A 27,227-nucleotide genomic window follows, 5' to 3' on the forward strand; every position below is an offset into this window, starting at 1 on the left:
ATACAAGTTTTTAAAAAGATTTGGAGGTACAGAGTTCTTCCGGTCAAGTGATTTGTGTATCTCACAAAGCTATAAACAGAAGACGCAAACTCAAGTCTTTTTCGAGATCCTTGGGATTAAAACCAGTTTTGTTTTCCAGGCAGATATAGGGAACCAATGAGTTCACATTCATGAACTAAGAAGTCTAAAAAGGAAAGTGCAAGTGAATCAGTGTGAAGGATAATTGGAAGAGAACAGAACTACAAAGCATATTAGGAAAGCCTGGTTTCAGAGGGTAGATGGAGAAATTAAGGATGCTTTCAGAAAAAAAAAACACAGAGAAAAATTATGGGACTTTTGCCTACCAAAGAAAGGGATTTAAGATTATTGAGAGATTGCTGGTCTTGAAAACCACATAAATGCCTAAAGAAGGTAGTTTCAGAAGAGCATGAGGTCTAGCATGCCTCTAGTGTTTAGCACCTACTGAATACAAAGGATCACTGTAGTTATTTACACATACTCTGTCTTACATAATTGTCACATTTAATTATCAAATCAGTAAGCACTTAAGTTAACCAAGGAGTAGAGTTCTGGGGAAAGGGGAAAGGTGGAGTAAAAGTAAGTAAAGTGCTCAGAATACAAATGTTGAGTAACTTCTCCATGACCATCACTCCTAAAATGAGCACAACGAAAGGTTTATGAATACTAAAACACAGGGTTGGCAAGATAGCTCAGTGTGTGAATTTGCCTAATGTCAAACCTGACCACCTGAATTCAATTCCCAGGACTCCCACGGTGAAAGGAGAAAACTAACAACTCCTTCAATTTGTCCTCTGACCTGAACATGTGTACACACACACACACACACACACACACACACACGCAGATTTAAAAATTAAAAAAATAAAAAGATAATTTATACCTTAATAAGTGGAAAGCAAAGCAAAGATAATAGATAATAGAAAAACTTTTTAAAATTTTATAGTTGAGTTTTCCAACACAGATTCTAAACCTTAGACATTCTAGAACAGATATACTTAAAATGACTCTGTGATGGTATGAAATTATATTGTGTGAATCAAGTAATGTTTACATTAACTCATTTTATCTAGCTGATGGGACAAGGAGACCATAATAAAAGCATATTTTCATATCATTGAATTTGTTCATTGGCACTACAAAAAAGATTTTCATATTTTGTATTTTTATATTATAATTGATACATACAATTGTACACTATGGAGTGCCACATTATATTTAATTATGGATGTGCATTGTATAATGTTAAATCAATGTAAGCATTTTGTTTGCTCCAACTTTCATCATTGCATTATGGTGAACATAGCCAAAAGCTTTTTTTCTAGCTTTTTGAAATCATCATCATTTAGGCAATCAATCAGAACTTGCTTCTATGGAACAATAGGTCAGTATGTCAACTTATGATTTTTTATAACTCATTTTTTAATTTATTTAATAACCACGTCATTAGAAGAAGCATTTCATTACAGCTTTAACATATCTAATAACAATTTCCAGAGCAAAGATATATGTATATCATAGAAAACATCCCAAACAATCTTATTCATCTATATACCCACTTCCCAAATGGCACCCTCCCAAATATAGCATACATCCACAATGAAATCAGATTGGTATTTTTATACCTAGATTGCATTTTAGGTCTCCAAGTTGTGATAAAAGTTCCAATAATCTTACCATAAATGAAACTATACAACACAGTGGTAGAACCAAATATTCACTGTCAAAAGAACCCACAATGTTTAACAGATTGAGTAGATACCATTTATTAAATAGTGAAACTCTTCTTAGGTTCATTATGTTTATTCTAATTTAGGTCATTCAATTACAATATGTCTCTACTATCATCTGCTGTAATTGCAGCTATACTTCTTATTCATTCAACAGAAGTTGGAACCTCCCTCTCAGACTTTCTGGAATCTGGAATACAGAACTTCTTAATTTACTATAAGTTAATGCTCAGGACCTGGATTCCATAGTTAACTAACAACAGAACCACAAGTGGTACTTCTACTGAATGACCTGTAGTGTTTTCAGAAGAGACAAAAAATAGAGAAATTTTGGAGCTCCCATGGGTTCTGTAAGAGTGGAAATGATCAAGCAGAAAGACAACTGCCATTAAAAAGAACTATTTAAGAAAAAAAAATCCCATGAATGTAGGTAAGGTATTTGTTTTCTGACCCACTTTCTGAGCTATAAAGTGGAAAAAACAAACCCGACTTTCAGAAGTGACTCATGATATGCACCTACACTTGGGCCTAAAACATTATTCACTGTAAAACACATCAGTTCAAATGCTCTGAAGCCCTGGAGGTTTCCAGATTCAGCAAAATCATGGTTTCTCCCTCAGCCCTTCTTTCATCTTTCTGATTTAATTATCCTGTTATCATCATTCTCCCCTTAGCAGTCTCTTGCTAAAAACTGCCTTTTAAATACCTTTGAAAACCTTTGTCTTAAATCCTCACTTGCTGGAAATGTGACACATTTTCTGAATTGAATTCTTGATTTACAGTATTTATCTCAATGGGAGAAAATAATGTTTATCCCAGAGCAGTCCTCTTTATTCATTTGAAGAAATAATCTTGTTATTTAAAAAGATGACAGGTTTTTAAGGCCTGCAAATCAGCCTTTGTAAAGATTTCTTAAGGAGTTATTGCTGGTACCTCTAGAGACAGAAGCTTGGAATTTACAAAGACTGGTTCAATGCATGCATCAGTACACTGCCAGCAGCAGACTGAATTAGACTAAAATGAGACAAATGATGGGAGAGAGACTTTACTTAATTATTTGCTTGTGTAGCCCTGGATTCTATTACACCCATGGGAGTTGCTTTCTGATTATTTGATGTCAGTCAGTAGAAGCTGCTGAAGGTAAATATATCAGATTGTCATATTTGTTGCCATTATCAAATAAACATTTCAGTCACTCTAAATAGCTTGGATGTACGTAGATACAGACAGGAGTCCTCGAGCTGATGCAGCTCCGCTGGTGCGTCTGCCATTGTCCAGGTAACTTCAGCAGGATTAGGACAAAGTGTGGATTAATTTAGGATTCTTCCCCCTTAGAACAGTGTTTATATGATTTCACTTTCTCTCTACTCAGAACAGAAAACCTTGTCAAAACTTTATTATCTAGACTTTTGAAAGAGGCATGTGTTTCAACAGAATGTCCTTGCCTTGAGGGAATGCTTTCAAAAGTGTGTGTCTGGATTTATTTACATTTTGGTCTAGCCTTGCCACAATTAATGGCATAAACCTGCAGTCCGACAAAAATAAACTCCTCAGGTAACCCACCGGGACTATTCAATGCTTGTTCTAAATAGTGTGAAAATGAACAAATAATGTAGAGTAATTTGAATTGCTGTGTGAGAAGCAAGGAAAATTAAGGCTTAATCAAAGAATTGCCAAGCTAATTAGCTGTTATTTATTAGTATGCCATGTCTTATAATAGTCTTATCTTTCAGGTCTTGTGCAAGAGAAAAGATAAAAGAAGATTTCTAGTAGTTTCTGTGAATATAGTCTATCAATACCATTTTGAGGTTCTTTTGATTGACTGTAGCTACAGTGGATAAAAAAAGAGTCCCTAAGCCTCATTCTAACCATTCAAATAGATCCAGAGTTTTTTTTCCTTTTCACTAAAAGACTTTGTTTTAGATATAGAAATAGTAAACAAGCTCCATAACTGTGTTGCTGTAGCTAGCTCTTCTCAGAGAAGACAATTCAATAAGCAGATAGCGTACTGCAGCTTTATTTCCCTGTGCAGGAGTTTCGTTTGTTTGTACAGTTTGAAGACAGTACGCACTTTTGTAATAGTAACAGTAGTATTACTGTTTGTAGACTGTTCAACCAGCTGATCAATATTTTTACATAGTTCTATAATTTCCATTTGAGGTCAGTACTTTTAAACTTTTTGTTTTCTAAATCATTTTAAAGCAATAATACTCTCATCTACACTGTGTGCTAACAGTTTTGGAAGGCAACAGTTTGCCTCTTTGCATCTTCATCAACACCTAAGTCAACATGCTCAAAATCATTCTATTCCTCAGTGTTCCAACAACTACTGACCCCTAGTATGTATCCTAGGCTTGCAGATGTCACTGTCTTATATTATCCATTAGTAATTACTTATAATGGTTCAGTGTTTATTATTATTTACCTGATCAATCTTGCTGTTCCAAACAAGTGATGAAATTCTTGGCATTCTTGTTCTTCTTTTTCTTTGAGACAAGGTCTTACTACACAGCCCCAGCAGAACTGGTACTCACAACGCAGTCCAGACTGGCCTCAAATCCACAGCAGTCCTCCTACCTCAGTCTCCTCACCCAAGTTCCAGGATTACAGGTATGTGCCACCATGCTTAGTTTTAGAATGCATTTTAACATAATACAAGAATGTAATTGTTACAGGGTAAAAAGTACACAAAGTAACAAAAGCAAAGCCCATCACCCTGTGTCTAGGATGTTGCTGCCACATTTCCCTCTAAATTAGACCCCATGCTACTTCGGTGTCTGTACTTGGTCTTTCACACTGAATTACTTACAATTACTTATATTCTTTTTTTGAAAATGCTTACTACTCTTACTCAGTAATTCTGTTTGGTGATTAATATGTTGCTTGCCTGAGAGGAAAATAGGTCACCAACAAACACATTACTGTCCAGTGTTTAGTTGATGAGTATTTGTTTAGCAGACAAACCCGTTCTAACAGTTGGATTCTCCTACAGAAAATGAGTGAAAATAGATATGGCAAAACACCAGTACGCATCCTGTAAGAAACAGACTGGTGATTTAATATTCTCTTATATGGTGGCTGCATACACATAAATAATATATGAACACGATTATATTAATCATGATATTTCCCAGGGGGCATGATATTTCATGCAGTTATAAACAGCTTCTTAATATATACTGACTTAGCAATGTGATCTGTTTTAAATGATAAAACATTATCAATTACACAAAACTTTTAAAATATTTTATTTATTACTTTTATTTTATGTGTATGAGTGTATTGCCTGCATGTGTGTGAGTGCACCTGTGTCATGCAATGCCACGGCGGTCAGAAGAGGGCTACGGATTGCCGTGGAATTTGGGGTTAAGGATGGTTCGCAGCTGCCATGTGGGTGCTGGGATTTGTAATATTTAAATTTCAGCTATGCAACTATTGTTGAACAGATATGATGTTATATTATCTTTATTATACCTCTCTGTAAAAGAAACTCTCTACTAAAGCAAAACTTCAAGTTCTTTTTTTCTCCTCTTAGGATAAACTCCAAAACCAGAAGTCTTCTTTTTTAATTGGCTCTTTAGGCTTTTCAAGTTTCTTTGATTTGCTTAGAAAGAGAATATTTTCATGTGTCAGAGACAAGAAGAAAATGTAAAAGAAAGAGATTTTCCAACTGCATTGAGAATAAAGAGAAAGAAAAAACAAAACCTTTGCTGTTTGAAGTAAAACTAAAGTTGAGGGCAAACCCAGATAGTTCCCCTTTTAAGGGTTTGTGAGGACCTTAACAGAATGGACAATACTGAGAAGGTAGTACTTCCTGGGTGCTAACAGTAAGGTATGGATCATTTCATTTAATTCTCCCAATACTCTTTTTAGTTGTACTATAGCTTGACCTCAGAACCGAGGAAATTGAACTGAGGGGGAGTTGTTGAACTTGCTCAGACAGCTGTATATTGTCTCCAGGTCTTAGAATTATATGCATATTTTTAAAAGGAGGCTACTGCTGTTTGTTTTGTTCCTTTTTTTTTTTTTTTTTACTTTGTTTTCTACATGGCATAATTTATAACAAATGAATAGTCCTTGTTTAAAATAATTAAAATTTCACATGTACTCCTAAATCTTGCCAATGTGATTGCTAAAAAAAAGATGCATATATTGATGATAGGTTTTAATAGCCTCTTATTTTGTTAATGTGCTGCATAGGTTTAGTGTCAACTTGACACAACCAGGTTGAGGGAGCCAATTGGAGAGTTGCCTCTATTGGACTGGCCTATGGCCATGTCTGAGGGGCATCTTCTTGATGAGTGATGTGAGAGGGTCCAGCTCACTGTGGGTGGTGCCACCCCTGGGCAGGTGGACCTGTGTTACGTAAGAAAGTAGGCTGAGCAGGGCCAGAGGAGGAAGCCAGTAAGCAGTGTTTCTCCATGGCCTGTGCTCCAGCTACTGCCTCCAGGTTCCTGCCCTGAGTTCCTACCTTAAGCTCCCTGATGAACTGTGACCTGGGAGATGAAAGATAAAACAAACCCTTTCCTCCCCAAGTTGGTATTGGTCAGAGTATTTTGTCACAGAAATGAAGAAACAAACCAGAACACTTAATGAAGAAAGGCAGAACAGAAACTGCAAGCCAGTGGGCTGAGTCCATAAAAAGAGTACAGATTATTTATTACTCAAATTCCTGAGAATATCCTAGGCACCATTTGCTGCTGTTTTCTGAGTATACATTAAGCCAGCGATAAGGCCTGCCTGGGAAATTATCACCCTGTACTATAGTTGAGTTTTAAATTTTATTTGTAATGGCTAGAATGGCAACACATTTTGACGAAAGAGAGCATAGACTAAGTTTATCTGTACTGGTGTTTGTGGGTCTTGAACTTATTGGAAATGAAAACAAGTTCTAGTATCTTGGGAATCGATTTAGCGATCAACTGTGCCACCTGCTCTGTGTCAATAACTTCTTTGTTAGAATCCTAAAGTCAAACAACCCAAGAAGATAGGAAAAGGAGGAGGTATTATTTATTCTCTGTGTTTTGATATCAAGCTTCCTCCCTCTTATGAAGAAATTTACTATTCTACTTGTGAATCATTTATTAATAATACATTTTCTGAATGTAATGACTTTGCCTTTGGGAAATGCATAATCTCTATTTCCTCATCTTTCTGGTTTCCATTTACACACTAATGATTAATAATTAAGCATGAATTATTTTCTGAGTCTGAGTTACTCACTACAGTGTATTGGATCTCTGAAAAGTAAAACTGAATGTAAAACATAAAATATTACACTTTGATCTTGAACTTTTGTAATTTTGCTTGAAAGGTATGAAATATTGAATCTATTCATATTCAGTAATATGCTGTTATAATTGCTTGGTTAGTAAGCAACAATCTTAGTAGGGCTTATTTATCTTCATTAATAACAACGATCAATTAACTAAAATTGCTAGTAGTTATTACTCGTTGGTCATTATATTAGTTGTGAGGAGAGGGATATACATAGACATATAAATGAAACCTAAAATTTTAGTTTGAATATTTATTGTTTTGCAGTTTGCTTTGAAATCATGTATTTGTAAACCAATTTACATATAAAACTAGACAAAATAAAAAATACACAAAAACACATAAAAAGAAATATATTAAGAATTTGGCATGTAGTATTTTCATCCTATAACTGTTCCAACTACTCTTATCATTCAATATCTTAGAGAACAGACACACTCAATTTGGTAAAGTCTTAATTTGAATTAGTTATCTTTAAATAATTGTCACAAGTGATCATCAAAATATGTGAAATATGTAATTCAAACCATCCTCTCATGGACTAATGTGTGACAATATCATGTTACTATAGTATAGAATATTTCCTGTAAAATATGGCTTAATTTAATTGCTATGAAACAATGTTGATAACAGATTTCTACTATATGATAGCATAATGTTTATCTACCATTAGTTGCAAATATTAACAAAATAGGAAATTTTAATTTTCTTTTAGGTAGCTACAAACACTTTTTTCATTTCCTCTTCCCTTTGCTGTTTCCAAAAGAAAAGTTTGCACAAAGACAATATAAAATTGTAAAAAGAGGTGCTGTGCTGTAGTTCTGTGCACTTAAATAGTAATTAGAAAGTCAGATGAATTTGTCACACCTTCCAACATCTTTGTTTCCAATATTCTCAATGAAAACCAATGCATATTTAAGCACTATTTAGGTTACATGCATAGATTGAAAGACACTATAATATATAGTTTATATACTTAGGAGCAAGCTTATATATTTCAAGCATTACATTGTAAGTGAGCTATTTCATGAACTACCTTTCTTTATTCTTGAGCTTTGGCTCCACTCTTCCCCACAAATTATAGATTAATAAAGTAACCTGGAAAGACATATTTTTAGTCATAAAAATTAGTAAACTGTTCTAAACATCAAATAATACCTTAAAACAGCAAGCAATCGAAATAAGTGCATTGTTTCTTCACGTTCGGAGAAGAACACTTTTTACCAAGAACTGAAAAACCTGAAATTAGTTATTCATATTAAAGCATTCCAAGAACATCATGATAAATTGGTAATTAACAACGTCATTTGTTGGTGCTTTCATTTTATCGTTTATTTTAAATAATCATTTTCCTGAATATGTTTGCTTGTCCCAATATTTTCAACTTATTATAGACAAAAATTAATTTGGAATAAATTCATTGTGACCCAAAGAACCATGGGATAAAGTATATACTGAGTGTTATGGGCACATTCATATATCAGAAGTAAGGAAGAGGAAAAAATGTAGAAAGAGCCAATCTTTGAACAACAGCTAGAATTGTCTATATTCTAAACAGTTTCATCACTAAAAATTTGAAATCCTTCAGATATTATAAATTGCACTGGATGATTACAGGGTAAATAGGATATTTGTTATGAGTATATAGAATCATTATTTTTAATTATATTAATTTTTGTCATGAGTTATCACTATGTTGCCCAAACTAGATTCAAACTCCTGGACTCAACCAATCTTTCCATCTTCAACTTAATTGTTTAATTTTTAAAAGTGCATGGCAGTACCTGGCTATTATTACTATTTTTAATTGAGATAGTCATCAATTTAACTTACCTCATTACTTTTTTCTTACTATCCACCTTTGGCCTTTGTATTGACAGAAAAATATAATTCATACTTACTCATCTGTATCTCATTCTTTCTTCCCTTACCATATATGTAAATATGATTCGCTGTGAATTTGATAAGAATTGTTTGGATAACTGCAAGGAGTGTTTAAAAAATGTGGAAAAAATAAGAGCTCGAGACATAGCAAACATGAGAATGTGAGTTTGATTCCCAACACCCAAATAAAAGCGAGTAGAGTGATCATCAATTCATGCGTGTACCTAGGAGCTGATTGGAAGGGAGCCAGTGCTAGATAGAAAAGGTCTCCCTTAGAGCAACAAACATGACGTACAGCACTCATCAAAGAAGCTTCCTTTGCAACAGATGAAGGTTACTGCAGAGTTGCACATCTCTTCAGGCATAGAGAACATACACCTGGGAGATGCCCAGTACTAGGTGACACAGCAGCAGTCTAATTTCTACAACCAAGGCTCATGGAACATAGCGGAATAAGGGGTAGAGAGAGGGCTAGTGCACCCTTCAGCTCTCACCAGTGAGGATTCCTTCTACATCAGAGTGTGGTACACACAGAAGGCCTCAACCGGCCAAGTTTTGGAGAAAAAGAGACTGTAGAGTGTAGGTTGGGACTCCTATATGGAACCTCACCCACCCACGACTCAGGGACCTCATGGAAGAGGAGGCAGTAAGATTGTAAGAGCCAGGGCTGGTTCATGGTAAGGAGGTGGAGGCATCCAGACCCCTGGAGGCTTGCTCATATGCTCCTGCAGCAGTGCTAGCATACAATGTGGGACCCATGTCAGCTCAACAAGAGCCCAAAGGGGAGGTGAGAAATAGGTGGTGGGTCAGCATTAGACCCAGAACTATTTGACACTGGTTGCTGCTGGGTGATGGAGAGTATGACTTACAGACAACCACTGGATGGGTTGAATAGACTCCAGTGGACGCATTTATGTTGAAGAACATTTGTGTACAAACACCTGAATGAATAGGACTGGGCATGTACGGCAGAGTGCATAGGGTTAGGTGGGGGGAGGGAGGGAGGCATGGATGGGGGAAGGGGTCTGGATGTAAGTGGGAAATATTGTATGAAATTTTAAAAGCTCAATTAAAACCAAAAAGAATAAATAAAAATTTGAAAAGATGAAAAAAAAAAAAAAAAAAAAAAAAAGGCCGCTAGAATAGTCTGTGCTTAGAATCGGGGGAGGTAGAAACAGGAGGATTCCAGAGGTTTCCTAGCAGGCCAATTAGCATGATCAGGGAACCCCTGGTCCCAGGTCCCAAGTCCCAATTCCCAGGTCCCAGTGACAGACCTGTCTCTACAAACAAGGTGGATGGTTCCACTGAGGAATGACACTGGAGATTGAAGTAAACAATAACTCTAATCTAAAATTAGTTTCAACTTAATGTATGACCTTGGTTTAGATAGTTGTACTTCCAGAGACCACTTTTGGGTCTTTTTGAGAGAGGGTCTCCCTATAGCTCCAGATGACCTGGGGCTTGTTATGTAGACCAGACTGGCCTTAAGCTCATAGAAATCTGCCTGCCTCTGCTTCCCAAGTGCTGGTATTAAAAGCCTGCCCCACCATGCCCAGCTCAGAGAACACTTTTTAGCTGTCTTAGATTTAAGGTGTAGGGATGCCTGACTTCAAAGTATTTTTTACATCCTTAGACTCCAGGGATTCTAGCAAAAACAAGGTGAAAAATGAATGGAACAACTATAAGATCTAGAATTATTCACATTTGCTTTCATTGGTTCACTGTTCTGTGGAAAATTATTTCCTATTCATATATTTGAAACTGGAAAGAAAAAACATTAATATTACCTTTATCATTTTTAATCAAAAGGATATATGAAATATGTATTTAGCTCCCATTCCTTGCTTTCCATCAAAGTGAATACGCAAATGTATAATAACACTTGGCACTATTAGAGAAGAGTTTTTATCAGGATTCAAGGAAACCATCCCAGAAACATTCTGGCCTGGAGGATGTTTTTTGATCTATGACACTGAAACTTTGGTATTTTAAAGAGAGTCATACAGCTAATTTATGAACAATAATCCATTTTCGAAAACTTCTCTAAATTTACACACAAAAAAACTTTTTGCATGAACTACTCATAAGATGTATCATTGGAATTATCCAATAAGTTAACTAGGCCTCCACCTTCAATGCATTTCTTCACATGTACTCTGACTGAATTAGCATAAGAGAGAGTAATGACTAACCACTTTGTTGATAAACAAGTAGGTGATAAAAGGAAAGTTTGCTGCTTTCATTCTAAAACTATCTAATTTGCCTCTACGTACTGAAACCAAATTGTGGAAGTCATCTTTTGTTTATTTCCCTTACTTGGACATTAAATTCACTAGAAAGTCCTGTTAGACCTATTTCAACATGTACTCTGGACCTATCCACTTCTCTTCAATTTGTTTTCCATTGACTATATATTCAAAATTACTACTTGATTATTCTAGATACTCTATGATCTTACCATGGTAAATTTTATAAAAAGTTATTTTCATTTTGTTTATTGATTTGGGTTTTATTTTTTGACTCAACCCTAGATTAGGAGTTTTTGATGTATTGTCTGCTCCTATAACTTTGTCTAAGTAAAGTGCCCAATACAAAGTAGGCATTAAATAAGTATTGATCACATGAGTGAGTGACTTCCACATCAACCCACTCATTCCTATCAGCAGCTGACTTCCACATCAACCCACTCATTCCTATCAGCAGCATCTCTTACCTGAGCCATTTCAATGACATCCCTCTGACATCCTGCTGTCTTTCTTATCTTTTCTAGAAAAGAGATTTTGTTTCACAGGGAAGTCAGTGACCTTTGAGCATATGCTACCTACATTAGGAAGAATTCAACATTAAAAGAAAAACATTATAAAATGCTACAGATTGACTGGTCTCATTTATACAGAATGTTACATAGATTAGTTGGCTTTGCTTTATTGTGACCCTCATGTATCCGTATGATGCCCCTTTTCTGAAACCATTCCCTCAGACATTCTCTGCCTCAGTCCTTTGTACTGATTGCACTGATTTATGAGATCTGAAGCATTATATTTTGCTTATTAATCACATGCACTGATCTATCTAATGTAAGTTTCATGACAATAGGGATTTATCTTCATTATTTGTGTTTTTATTTGTACTTCATAAAAGTCATAAAAATCTAGGTGGAGAAGATGTTATTATACTCATTTTATAATACTTTATGGTTTAATTTACATATCACTAACTTAAGAACTAGTTTACGATTTGCTTTCTATCTTCTACACGAAAAAGTCTCTTCCAGGCACTTCAGACATTTTGTGGATGAATGAATCTCTACTGAAACTTGCTTATACCAAGCCAGCATAACCACTGCTCCGGGTTTCATGTCTCCTTTATGCATGCCTTGCCCACCATACATACCACTGACTTGTCAGTGCAAAGTCTATGTGTGCCATATGAGATACATAGGGAGGTTATGAAATAATGAAGCTGTGCTGTCAGCAGCCGAAGTCCCCAGCCCTAGGGCATTCCCTATCCATTCAATAGATCACACGTAAAATAACTTATGAGACTTACATAATAAAATTTGAATTGAATCTCTAATGATAAAATTTTTTCCCACTGATTGAAGGAGCAGATTATCAGTTTTAAAAAACCAAACAGATCAGTATAAATAATTGAGGCATTGCATTGTTCTATAAAACAACAAGAAAGAAGTTGAATGGTGAGGGCATCCGTGCTTTCTGTGAGATTTATTTTTCTTATTTTACCAATGGTACTATGTCTCCATTTCGGGTTCAGACCTTTAATTTTTTTAAGCTTTCTGTCTTGATTATCCCCCCCCTCTCTCTCTGCCTCTCTCTGCTTCTCTCTCCTGCTTCAGTCCTTTGGACCTCTCCTTTCTCTCTAGTTTTCCTTCCAGACTCCTCTTCTCTTGTGCACTGTTGTACATTTCTGTGCTGAGGACAATCGAGTTGCTCCTGGGGTTGAGAGGTTCCTAATGAGGAAAGTATGGATGCAAATTCTAGTTGTGAACTTAGCATGCCCCATATTTGAAGAGAAAACTCCTTCTACCTGCTGACCTCAAACCAAGTCCTGAATTTCTTGATAATTCCCTGTCAGAGTGTCTCCATTAAGTTAGCAAAATTGAAAATTTGAAAATACTTTATGACTATCAATTCCTTTATTTCATAGATAAACTGGGAAAACAAGGAATGGTTGCTAGTTCACTTTATGTGGTGACTTCCTTTCATGAGCAAGTGGTCTAAGAATCCAAAGAAGGTGCTAGAGAGGCTCACAAAGGAGACTTGAAAGTCAAGGGGCCCAAAGTACCATGTGGCTTTATATAATCCTGTTTTCAGTTAATTTTACTAATTTTAAATTTAAGCTGTAAAATCGTTATTCTATACAGTACAAAAATAGTCTGGGAACTGAAGGAAAATTTCATTCTCTTTTTTTTAAATTCTTTTAAAATTTATTTTATTTATTATTTTTATGTGTATGTGTGTATTGCCTGCCTGTAGGTAAGTGCACCTGTGTCATGCAATGCCTGTGGAGAACAGAAAAGGCTATTGGATCACCTGGAACTGGAGTTACGGACAGTTGTTAGCTGCCATGTGGGTGCTGGGGTTCAAACCCAGGTCTTCTGCAAGAACCGCCAGTGTTCCTAACTGCTGAGCCATCTCTCCGGCCCCATTCTTTAATAAATTTGCCTATCATTTTTCTTGCCAAATTCTAATCTTCTCCTTTTCCTTTCAGTCATAGATTTGCAAACATCTTCTATGAAGCTAGCAAAGACAGGGTATGGTAGGATTGTAAAATACTTCAAGGTCTTGTATTTTTAAAGTATGAAATGATGAATTTTAATTCAATTATCACTTACAAGTTATCCTTACATTTCATGTATCCAGAATCAACTGCAGGCTGTCGATTGTAGGGCTGGAAGTGTTTGTTGTCTGCCAGATCAAATACTCAATATGTCTAAGAAAATGAGATGAACTACAGAGTAAAGTTTCTATCAGACCTTAGGAGGAAAGTATTGTTAACATTTGCTACAGGGTTTGTGGTGTCAGCCTAGGTTGTCTAGAAATGGTTTTCAACTAGGGATGCTCATTCACTACGAAACTAGACAGAGCCAATTTTCATGTAGGAAATTGTTGCTATCCTTCATGCAATCTGAATTCAGTTCATAGCTTCCTAGTGGGCTTGAAATTCTGAGTCAACCCACTTATTATTTTAGTAAAGAAACTGTTAATCACATAAGGAGAAGAAACACATAATGTATGCAATCACCTACAAATTCTTACTAACCCCAAACCAAACAACTTGACTTCTGTGGAGAAAAAGACATACTCTAAAATATTGGCAGCTTACAAAAAATGTCATTTGGGTCTTATGGAAATCAGCTAACCAAAATCATTCAAGGAGTAAAAATAAAACCTGAATTACATATTTGAATGCTAGAGGGATTTTCAGGTAATAGTTTGTAAAATGAACAGTGACTTTATGGTGACATGTAAATTTCAAGAACCCAAATCTTTCCTTCAGAGAGTAACAACTCTCTGGAACTCCAAAGGAATACATATTTAATAAAACTATAAGGCTCTTCGCTATAAATGAATTCTACTGTCATGTTCAATGTTATCACTGTTTTTGTTTTCTTACTTCAAAAGATGGCTTGAAATCCTCTTGTGTAATTAGATGAGATTTAAATTGTAAATGCATTATTGGAGAAAGAATTAATATTTGGGATCTCTTGTCTGTACTAGGCACTTCATCATTTAATCCTCTTAACACCCCCAAAACTAACCACAATTGTAAAGTCTCAAACTGAGGCTTGACAAAGTCAAGAGACTTTCAAGTTTGCTCAGATTCTATAGGTGATGGAAGGCAAACTCTCACCTGCATCCATTTGTGTCCTTAGCATGCAATCTTTATGCTAAACAACTTTGCTTTCATTTTCAAATTATATTAAAATATACTATTGTTAGGCAAGTCAATGTGTATAATATATAGTATAATGTCTAATATATTTATTTACATAGCAAAAGAGTCTTTGGTTTCAATAGGATTCTCTGACAGTATTTAAGCTTAGAAAGAGATTTTTTATAAGTTTGAACTAAAGTTCTACATTGTATTTGAGCACAATCTGCCTGAATAATTTTGATGCCTTCTAGCAAGTGCATAATTCCCCTGTCACAGCTACCTCCCTGTCATCCTGAAGGCAAGCTACCACCTGTCTTCACTGTTCAATTTCCTTTCTGGTCTTAAACTCCTCGTTGTACTCACTACGTCACAATCATCCAATCAGGCACTTTATTATTTTAAATTTGTGTATGTATATATGCAGATACATGTTTGTCTGAATGTGGGCATGCAAGGGAGTGCATGTGGAGGCCAGAGGACAATCGAGTGACAGTCCTCACCATCTACCTTGTTTGAGACAGGGTTTCATGTTTGTCATGATGTCAGCCAGGCTACCTGGCCCTATAACTTGCAGAAATTCTGCTGTCTCATCTTCTCATCTCATCTTTGGAGTTCTGGGATTACAGATATGCACATTATGTGGGTTCTAGGGATTAAAATAATGTTCTCATGCTTGTACACACAAATTTTACCCACTGAGCAATCTCACCAATCCTAGTCAGCCATTTTGGAAAGCCTCCTAAAGTTCATTATGGCTGTGGAGAATCTCAGACATGAACTGGATATTCTATGCATGCAGCAGAAGCACAAATGTGTTTACTGTATTTGTGTGTGCGTTAGGGAGTCTAGGGCTTTCTTCCCACCTACTACCTAAAGTAATTCCCTCTTTCCAACTCTTCTTTACTTCCAAAACTCCATTCAGGTACTTAAATTAATTTTCTACAGGAATCTCTGCAACCTCTACTTTTTACATATCATTTTCCATTATCACACTCTCATACAATGTGAATCTTTGTAGCCAGTATATCTGGAATTTCTTAAAGGCAAGGGCTGATGATTAATGGTAAAATGATCCTTCAGTGATGATGTACTAGTGCTCAGTAAATTTGTTCTAATAATAAAATAATAACTTTATGTTCACCCTAGGTGATAAAGAATATTTTATAATCATGTCTCTTTCCTCAAGGTATCTCATACATTTTATAAAAAATAGCTAAAGGCCATATCAAATTATAAAGGAATATGTATGTGTATATATGGATCTATGTTTATTCATAGAAGTATATGGCAGGGTAGACAAAAGCTCAGATTCAACAGGCACCTTTCTCTGAAGTAAAGTTTGCTGAAAATTTTACCAGTTAGAGACAATTGGCTTCTATTTATGGTCCCTTGTACTTCGATATTTTATTTAATTTTCCCCTTGGATCTATACTCTCTTTTAGGTTTTAAAAGCCACAAAATAATATGCTACCATAGAAATACTTGTTAAGGGCTCTCAAGGAAGGCTTAGATGCAGATCTTTCCCAGTATCCATTCCTTTAACCCACAAAGAAGCTTAGGGAGAAAGCTTTCTATTCCTATCAGGAGTAGTGAAACCAAACCCTCTGTAAGCCTCAGTCCCTGTCATTACAGCTCTGCACTGAGATTCAGGTCAATATCTTAGGAGCTGAATGTCATGGCCTCTTGTTAGACTCACTTTCCATAACTATAACAAGACTCATAGCTACCCCTTCAGCCTCTTGGACAATTAAAAGTGTCAGTCCATGAAAACTTTGCACATATTTAGCACATACGAATGCTGCGGGGAAAACCAAAAGTCATGCACTTTCTTGGTGAGCTCAAACACTACTTTTCCAGACTCTCTGAGACAGGAACTTCTATGTTTTCTACCAAATCTTTGCTTCTATGTGGAAAAATTAAAATATGGACTTATATTTCCTAGGTACACATCCTGTATGCTCTGCAACAGTCTGCTTTGCTTTCTTTCATGCTTGAACACTTCCATGAATCAGTCTGTACAGGGGTGACAAATAGAAGAAAATTCCATAACAAATGAAGGCCAAGCTCTACTTGACATGAAGCCATAAGCTTGGAATCTTGTGTGTGCAACTCTGATTGCTCTGGTTACTAAGCCATAATTTCCCACAGAGAACTAATTTTGAAGAATTCTAAAAATGGAAACCTTCCAGTAAGCAGGCATGTCTGCTGACATTTAACAATATCTAGTCATCACTATTTCCAAAGCACCCATGCCTGTGTCAATTCCTAGATCAAAATCACACAGCAAGCATTGATAGAATAAAAATTAATGATAAAACATCATGCAAGTATTTCATATGGGATCATGTGATGGTTAATGTTTACAGTTCATAGCCTGAGTAATACCAGTTAATTAATTTCCCGGGACAGGAAAGCACTTGGAAATGATTGTTGGGCTTTTTTTGTTGTTACAGTTGATAATGAGTCCTGAACCTTGAGAGAACCTTTCTATGCAACTGAGTATATTTTACCTTTGGCTCATTATTTACCCAACTCCAGGTCATTTATTTTGGCAGAAGAAAATGGACCTGTTTAATATCAAAAGGCCCATGAATTTTAATCTTCTTTTCTTGCCCTTCTATATCACTTGAGAATTTTTTTGTTAAGTGAAAATGATTTTTTTTTTGTAGATGGGGACCCTCTCTGCTCTTATGATTTTAGTTCCCATAATTTAAAGTGTGCATTCAAAATAAATTACTTTATTTGATCACATGTAGATTTGCCATTAATGAAATCCAATAACAATATTAGACATTGTATATATGTCTGTGAAAAAATTATTCAGATATAGCTCTGACAACAACAGAATCTGTATTGTCTTAAAGATCTCACCTAATAACAGTTTTCTTAGTGCATAATAGTTTTAATTTATAGCTCAGAATTATGAATTATTCATGCAGGGATCATATTTAGCTATTTTAGTTGTGGATATTAAATTTGTTAATACATTTTTTTATCTACTCCCACTCTGCCTGGACAGGACAAAGCCCAGCCGTACCTCCTCCCTCACCAGCAACACCTGCTTCCAGACCTGCTCTGTCAACACCCACTCTTGAAGGCAAGTATTTAGATTTGTGGTCTTTTTGAACATAAATACCTTCATCGCAGATTTTTTAAAGAAAGAATATAGAAGAATAAACCAAAAAGAAAACAAAAGTAACAAGGACACCAGTATTTTCTCACGTAATTTTAGTGTATCTAAGCTAGTGTTTCCTTTTCTTGAAACTTCATTTGCATGTTGTTGACTTTCCACATCTAGAGGAAGTCCAGTTTATGGCCCTGATACTCGAACCACAAAAGCAGAGGCACAAATGAGTGGTGGGAACGTGACTTGCTGGTCTGCAGCTTTGCCACCACTTAGTAAACCTGGTGTCTGACGATTCAGTGATGGTTTCTGGGACTGAATCTGAACTCCACATGTTATAGGATTTCTCAGTTTGGGAGGTTACCTCAAACTGACTGTTCATGAGTTCTGCCTTCTCTAAGATGTCATAAAAATAGCATTGACAGACTACAGTTATGATAAGGATGCAATTATGTTCAGTTTATAAGTGTTTATGAAATTATTAATTACTACTACAACTAATTCTTCAAAATAGGCTGTTTCAAAAAAAAAAAAAAAAAACCCAGTAAAATAAGGGGAGGAAAAGACATTAGAATTGTTTTTTCTGGAAATGTAGTCATTTATTCTAGTGTTATCCATTCATTCTTTTAAACTATTTTTTTATTAAATTCCAAGTACGGGATCATGTAAGATATTTTCTGAACTATTAGGGATTCAGAGATTCTGCAATGCTGATTGAGTTTAAAGGTATAAAAGCACAAGCAATTAAAGTTTTACAAGAGTACAGAGGGACGTCTCCTCATTTCTCCTTTCCACCTCTAGCTTGTCTCATGCTGAAAGGGACTGTTTGTATAGTGAAATCCCAGACTACTTGTATGTGTTCTGTCTATTCTAACAGTTGCCAGATGGTTCTGGCCACCATACACAGCATGACATGTTCTCACTAATAAGGTTTCATAGAAAGAAGTGATCCATTGGAGGGGGCAGGAACTCTCAAGAGCCCAGATCTGGAGTTCAGTTGAGAAGAGACTCCAGCTAATTCTACTCTGTCTGCCCCACAGACCACTAGTCTTGGTAAATGATGTCACCAGGTACTGACCCAGCAGACTGTAAAGCACAGATTTTTGAGTAGAAGGTTTGATTTCAGGGTTGGAAGAGATATGCTCATTTTTATAATATGATAAGGACTGAAAGATCTAAGTCATTGCAAATTTGAAAATCTAAACTATGAAAGTTTACAAGAGGGAGAACATAGATTAGTTTGGAAGAATCGAGGAAAACGTCTGGGACATATTAGCACAGGTGACAACAGAGCTAGTTTCCAAAACTGAAGCTTGTCAAGTATGTAATGAAGGCAGGGACATCAGATAGAAGGTCAGCAACTGCAAAGGCACAGTGTTGAAGAAGAAAGGAGCTCAATTAACAGAAGCACAAGGTCAGACTGAAGAGAGGAGAAAGGGGAACAGAGAGGCCTTTGGTAAATCAATAGAATCATATTCAGAGGCTAGATTGTCAAGCACTTTCTAGCCTAAGCTAAGTACTGATTTTTGGTTTTAAAGCTTTTTATGTGACTCTGATAAGGTCTTAACATATGCACTCTAAAGTTACATTTAACAGCATTTTCTATTCCTCCCTGTCTCCCTTCCTTCTCTCCTTTAAAAATTCTGTTTGTATTTTGATTTCATATGTAAACTTCAGACATCATACTGTTTTACTCAGTCTTAAGAACTTTATTTTCATTTAATAATTCTGATAAACACACACACATATATTCAGACTTAATATTTATTAAAGGATATAAGAAAAAAATCCTTTCCTTTCTGGTCCTATCTTTCAATTACCCTCTCTACCAGAAACCAATGCCAATTCCTTATATTACCATCTGGAGAGGTATGTTTGCAAATATAAGTGCAAATATTTTATTCTAAGCTAAGAGGACTTTGTCTATGGATGGTAAGTTTCCAATGGATAGGAGAAACATTTAAGATGTCTACCTAATAGCCATCCTGCTGGCTAAACTGTTGATATGAGATTGGATTTGTAGGCACTTGGGAAAAGAACAGTCTAATCAAGTTGTAAGACCTGAATAAACAGTAGTATTTGATAGAGAAAAAAACACTTGGATTGGAAGAATGACTTATAAAGAGAATTAACTGATATAAATATCTGACTTATGGTACTAAGAGAACAAAGAATAAAATGACTCTCTGTTTTCTGAGTTAGACATCTAGATGGACTCTGGTGCATCATGATGGAAACATAGAAATAAAACAGGTTATTGAGGAGGAAGCAGAAGGCGAGGGGTTAAGGTTCTCGCATGAGAGTTTCCCATGGGTCATACAAGTAGAATTACTAAACTGACTGTTTTAAATTAGCACATGATTCCAAACTCATATGGCTGTCCAGGCACAGTGGTGCCTGCTTGTTCATTTCTTGTTATGTAGAACGACGTTTGGAGCCCTGTTCCATGGAACACTACAGTGATTAATAGCTTGTGCAGTAGAATCACACAATCTGGGTTCACCCAGTTCTGTCATTTTTTTCCTGGATGACTTTTAGTTTAAATCTCCAAGTTCTTCATTTATAAAATACTAGCATTATTAGCATTACTAAGAAATGTGGTTTAAGGACAAAGATATGTTTGATATTTTATTATTATATTTGATATTGAACTTAGCAAATTTTTCTGACTGGACCTTATTGGATTATTAACACAACACAAATTCACAAACAATTTGTAAATTTGCAGCATCAGAATCAGTTATATCAATTTTAAATCTCATTTAAAATGGAAATTTCATCAAATCTTAGTTTAGTATACTAGATTTTTGGCAATTCAAGGAAAAAAGATCTAGTTTTTTATTGTTTTTTTTTTTTGATTGTTTGAGACGGTCTCACTATGCAACCGAGTCTAGCCTCAGAATTGTAATCCTCCTGCCTCAGCACTGTTGAGATTATAGGCATATAAATATATGTCTGACCAAAACAATCTTCATTTTCAATAAGCACCTGGTTATTTAAACATGAAATTTTGGGAGTCATTGGTCTATTCTGTGTATAAAAATTTACATAGCAAATCTATTGTTTTGTGTCAAGTATTGGAAATTGGTAGCCTTCTTGAAATAGGCTTGTCTATTTTTATATTTTATATTAAATCTGTATATTTTGGTAAGGGCTGTATTTTCCAGTTGACTAAGATTTCAATGATAGGTTGACTATGCATTCATGTTTCACCCATTCAATAGCTGGGAAAGATTGAATAATATAGCAGGTCAAAATTTCCCCAAATTCTATTCTGACAGCAGCACATACCATTTGCATACCCCATCATGACCACTCCATGACTGCAGCATGCTCACATCAATTCACATTTATTTAGAATATGTTTGCCTCACTTACATGCATTTTACAGTCAGCTGGTATTCTGAAACTCTTCAATATAGATATTAATATTATCAAACAAATGAAGACTTCAAATTTATTTGAGCTGATGAAGAAATGACAAGACTTGTATCTACCCTAGGTTCTGTGTATCTTTCTCAAGGTGCTTTCTATAATTTTACAAAGTAGACATGTGAGAGTGAGGACCCCACCTTCGATTTTTTTAACACGCTTCTAAATATGAAGATGTACTATTTTATGCTCTAAATTTCATGCAGTTTTCTGATGGAAACAGCTTGTTTTCATGATAGTCAAGACTTCCCCACTAATACATCTCAAAATTGAAGATTCACACAAATAATCTCAGAATCCCATGAAAAAGTGGATTCTAACTCAGTAAGTCTAGGTTGGTGCTTAAATTTTATTTTTATCAAATTCTCAAGTGCTACTACTGCTGTTATTTCAGGAGCACATTTGAGTAGCAAATCCTTCTGATTTAAACAACACTGTTTCTAAGACTGCTTTTAGTTTTAATATTAGTCATCTGAATAACATGAAAACATTGGCCAAAAGGTCCTTCAGTGACTAAATGTTGCTTATGCAGAAATTTTGACTTCTCTTTGTCTGTACAAACACCAAAGATTTTAAGTGAATTATTGATCTCTTTCACAAGTGAGCCAGAAAATTTTTAAGGAGAAGCAAGGAGGAAACATCACTTTTATATTACAAAAAACTTATTCTATAGTATATAAAATACATTGGTTTGGTTAGCTAATCAAATTGAATGAATTATGAGTTACAAGTTTTAAAAATAAATACTAGACAAGTTGCAAATCAATAGTGAATGTCAACCCAGAAATCAAAGAATTGTATTGTTTTATCATTAAAACCCATGTGTTAGTGTGAAGTTCATGAGCATCTTGTCTGGACTCCTCAGAGACGTTCCTGAGTGTTTAAGGAATTGTGTAAGATCTAGTCAAAGGTGTGGAACTCTTAACTCCTGCTCCTCTTCAGGTACAAATGTGTTTCATTTCGTTCACTCAGGACTTTGATTTGATTATTTTTCATGTTAATATCCTGGCTGGAAAAAGCTTCTGAGGTCTGTAGTGATTCCCATGTCTTCATGTCCCACTTCCTAACTTGCCTCTAGACATTGTTTCTTTGTGTATGAGAAATATGTGAATGCACTTTCCTTTTCATATATAATTTTCCTGATCAACCTTGTATGTTAGACTGCCAAGGTAGTCTTAACAAGGCACTAAACCTGGGTATCTTAAACAATAGAAATTGGTTTTCTTACAATTCTGAAGAAGTCCAAGATTCAACTCCCAGCTCAGTCAGGTTCTCATGAAGGTTATCTTCCAAGTTTCTTTCTAATTTCATGCCCATACTGTAGAGAAGAGGACATCTCGGATCACCCTCTTTTTATAATGGTGGCAGGCCTGTAGGAGCAAGAAGACACTTAATTACATCTTAGAAGGTTCCAACTTCATCAGTCACATTTGGGGGTCAGCACTTCAGCAATTGGCATGTAAGCTTGGCATGACAATACATTTGATCTATAAGACTTCATAACCTGAAAGCTTAATTAATACATAAGTAAAACAGTGAATGTCTACTTTATGCAATAGAGTTGCTTAAATAGTTTTGATCAATGATTTTGCCTTTTATTTCTATCATGTGTGCTTTTAGAGACTCATAAATTAGTGACTTATCTAACCTTCCATGCTTGCTTTTCCTTGTTATAAGTTAAATGTATTTTAAAAACTTAACTAGGCTCAAATTTAAAGAATTATATTGATAATAATAGCAATTATAGTGAAATTAATATTATACAGAAAATGATAACAACAAAAACTTTGAGTAATCTCATCACTGGTTACTATGGTCTTTCTTTCTTCTATAGGACAACCCAGTGATTTAGGACAAATCTTCTAGAACTTAGGCTGTGCTCCTGGAAACAAAGAAAAACAAGGCATAAAATCACATTAATGTTCCTTTCCACATTTGGACTTTAAATTCGTGTGACCTGATAAAATTTGACTACCAAGTGACCATTTCTTTGCCTAATCATAGGACAAGAGTCAGCCTATAATAATAGTGTAAATATTAGTTTCATTGGAGTCTAAGGAGTAGGACATAAATAAAAATTTCAGATTCCTCAACTTCAGACATTCTTTGATAGTCAGATTATTTAGATTTTTTGCTCTAACTTATCTCCTGGCAGAGGTTTAGAAACCATCAAACAAACCACCAGCAAATGTTCCTCATATCAACCTGTCACCTGTAGAAGGATGTGTCATTTATTAAGTGGGATACTTACAATTAGTTTTTAGGACTAAAGAACAATTTAATTTGCAGAATTCACTATTTTATTTAAGTGAACAAAAAAGCAGTATTTCAGGGTCCCTAGTCTTTTAGTAATAAGAATTACTTGTGTGCAAAAAAGGCAGGCTCCTTGTAAAGAGACTGATAACACTGAGCAGCTCTCCGAGGAGCTCACAGGATCCAACAGCCTGAGCCCATGGGCTTTGCCAGAGTTTGCAGATGTGCTGCCTGCCACTTCATTAACATAATTGATTAGGAACTAGGACATATTTAGTATTAATCAAGCTGTTTTTAGCGAAGCTGATTATTCCAGTCCTCTTGATACACTATTTTGGTCTGGAACTTCCTTAGGACTAACTTGCAAGAAAATGGCTTTATGTAAAATGGAAAAAACTTACATGTGGCCTTGAAGTATGCATTTGATGTGGAGAATGTAGGTCAATTATAGGAGTATAAACATGTTACAATCTTACTTTTTAAAAAAATAGTAGTGTATATATATGGAAAAAGACTGAACTGTTAAATTTGTTCAAGGAGTTTGGAAACATCTTAGAAGAAAAACATCAATAGAAACCTAAAATTTCTGTTGACCTTGTTATGGGTGAAAAATCCACATCTATGAAGCACTTAAAATACTTCTTTTTATTTTCAGAGCACTTAATGGTAAGTTTCTCACAGTAGCCGCCTGCTCTGGGAAGTATTGTACTTCAGGGTTCAGGTCACTCATTTAGTGTCTTTCCTTCCCTGGATTGCAGTGTTCTCTCCAACACGTTTTCTATACCATAATCAAGATTTTATTGTTCTGAGTTCTTAAATGCAAAGGAACTAATGTTACATTAAATCACGTTTGATTCACACTATATTTTTTGCACTATGTTGGCCTTGGGAAATTGGCTATATAGCTTTTAAAAAAAAATCCTGTCTCGGACCTGTTTCAAGGGATCATTTTCCTCACTGTTGTCAATAAGCAAATGAATCGTATTTAATTCCAGATATTGCTCTATGAGAACTAATTTTAAAGTGAGCTCAACAAATCTAGTAGTAACTCTCACAATCTTTTAAAGAATATTACATTTTACATTACAATGAATTTCTTTGTTTTTTGAGAGTTCTCAAAGGGGCAGAAAGCTCATAGATTCAAAGGGCCAGTGTAGTTATTCATTTACTATATATGTGGAGTAGGTGACCATTTTCCCCCATCCAAATAGTGCTTTGTAATACTATATTATAGTGGTGTTAATCCATAGCAGAGAACATGTTTACTCTCAAACACTGGTGAGTTCTTCCACGAGCCTCTTATCCCATAAACACTATTTCTCAGGAAGAATCAGCCTCTCACTACTTGACCAAACCCTTAGTAATTACAAGTACAGCTTCAAATAAAGTTTTCTTGAAAATCCCCAATCACTAAGAATGGTAGAAAAACAGTTTCCTAAAATACTCAAATAAGCAAAATTATGAGATACAATTCCATTCAAATAATCAATCATGGAGGAGAATGTTCTTCTTTCTCTCTATTCAGTACAGCCCTCTGAATGCCCCATTTATAAGATTTGTTTTTTGTGTATATAAGTACTTTGCCTGCATGTGTGTATGTGTATCATGGGGATGACTAGTGCCTGAAGAGATTGGAGAGGGTATCAGATCCCTTGAACTGGAGTCACAAGTAGTTGTGTACCTCTATGTGGGTACTGGGACACAAACCTTGGTCATCTACTAGAGCAGAAAGCACTCTTAACCACTGAACCACCTTCCCATCCCCCCCCCAGTACCTGACTTTATATTACCAGTCACTGAAGAACTAAAAGTTTCTATACATGAAGCTGGAGAGATGGCTCATCACTTAAGAGCACTGAGTTCTCTTGTAGAGGACATGGGTTCCATTTCCAGCACCCTCATGGTCACTAACAACCATCCGTAACTACAGTTCCAGGGGATTCGATGCCTTCTTCTGACCTCCACTGGCATTGAACAACAGGTGTGTACTTACACACTTGAAGGCAACACACTCATATACATAAAATAAAAATAAGTAAAATATTAAAAAAACTTCTATCCATAAGTAATTAATGGATATTTATATGAAATTACTGGGACACCACTATTGTGTCATATGGAAGGGGTAAGTTAGTTTATACCTGAATTATGTTTAGTATCTTACTATGTGTGAACAATTTGAATAAATTCAATCCTGAAAGATGGACATATACTAAACACTCTACAGTGTATTTGAATAGACATACAACTAGAATCAATTTAATATTACAAATATAAATAGTACTATAATTACCATCCCGTATATATGTGGATATGAAACTCTAGAGAGGACTAGAGTAAAATAGCCCAACCTCAGGTTTAGCATTAATCACTTGACAAAGAAACTGACTTAAAAAACATGGAGGATGGAGTTAAATGGTACCTGAAGTCTGTTGTCACTTTTTTTCCATAGAGATTTTCCTTATTTTTCTTTTACGTTTTTTCTCTCAAATAAACCTCATTTTTTATTTATTGATTTTTTTGGTGTGTATTTCATACAGAACATCCCAAACAATCTTATTCATCTATATACCCACATCCCAAGTGGCACCTTCCCATAGGCCCCTCTACCACTGGAGCCCATATACTCTGTCATCCCTGTTACTGTCCACTGTGTTGTCAATGCCCCCAGCAGTTCCCCAGTGCTTGTCCATCCGCTGAGTCTAGTCAGCCTATGTAGAGTTCCTTATCTTAGAAAGATCAGCTCTTCCTCATCTAGCAGCAACCAGTTGCCAATATTCCTTTAGATAAGATTGGGGTCTGCTGTTCATTTTCCCAGTTCTATACTGGATTACTGTCTGGGAGTCTCTTGGGCCACTGTTGGCAACAACTCAAAGGAAGGTATCCCATGTCTGGCATTTTTTCTTGTTATTTAGCTTTTAGCTATACACATGGACTTTTAAAGAATTATATTGTTCCCTTTAATCTTTGCTTATACTTTCCTTTTGGGTGTTTAAGACCATACAGTCGGCCCAGATAAACCAATTTATTTTTACTCTTAAGGTCATTTGAGGATCTGTTCCTAAGATATCACATGGGTTTTAGGAGGAGCTCCTGACTACTTTCTTTTACTAATTCCATCGATGTGAAGATAAGTCAAAGGTCCTACTCAACCATGTCTAGATTCACTTGGAAGCATGAATGAGAAGTTTCCTCTGAGTTGACCCTCCTCTTTGTAGACTGGACACTGGTTGAAGTCCATCTGGTGGGGTATCCATGGCCTCCTTGATCAATAGGACAGGTGACTCACCTCAGTTACAGGACATTTTGAGAGATGCTCCTTAGTCCTCTGGAACTTAGTCAATCTTGGAGAGAAAGAAGTAAAAATTATCCTTTAAGTCCCTCTGACCAAATTAGTATAGGCCTCAAAGTATGGCTGTTAAATATCCAAGAAGGTTAGTTCCACCGGTCTGGTACTTTTAATTACCATGTGCTATGTAGATAAAGTTTGGGAAAAGACCAGAGGTTCTCAAATAAACCTTGACTAGACATATATTATGTTCCTCAAGCTAATTGTATATATAATTTGTCAATGGGTGTTGTACTAATAAGGTTCCCTCTGTTTTTTTTTT

At 35.6% G+C, this 27,227-nt stretch overlaps 1 protein-coding gene across 1 annotated transcript in view; it reads left to right on the forward strand.

The window, feature by feature from the left end:
- The window catches only part of Trdn (triadin), a 226,845-nt gene that overhangs the window by 98,197 nt on the left and 101,421 nt on the right, over window positions 1–27,227 (forward strand). Inside the window, exon 10 of the mRNA XM_029568123.1 lies at window positions 17,827–17,904. Within this exon, the coding sequence (XP_029423983.1) occupies window positions 17,827–17,904 (78 nt within the window). The remainder of the gene's footprint in view (window positions 1–17,826; window positions 17,905–27,227) is intronic.

This window comes from Nannospalax galili, unplaced genomic scaffold (assembly GCF_000622305.1).
Source record: "Nannospalax galili isolate Female #2095 unplaced genomic scaffold, S.galili_v1.0 scaffold1340, whole genome shotgun sequence".
NCBI lineage: Eukaryota > Metazoa > Chordata > Mammalia > Rodentia > Spalacidae > Nannospalax > Nannospalax galili.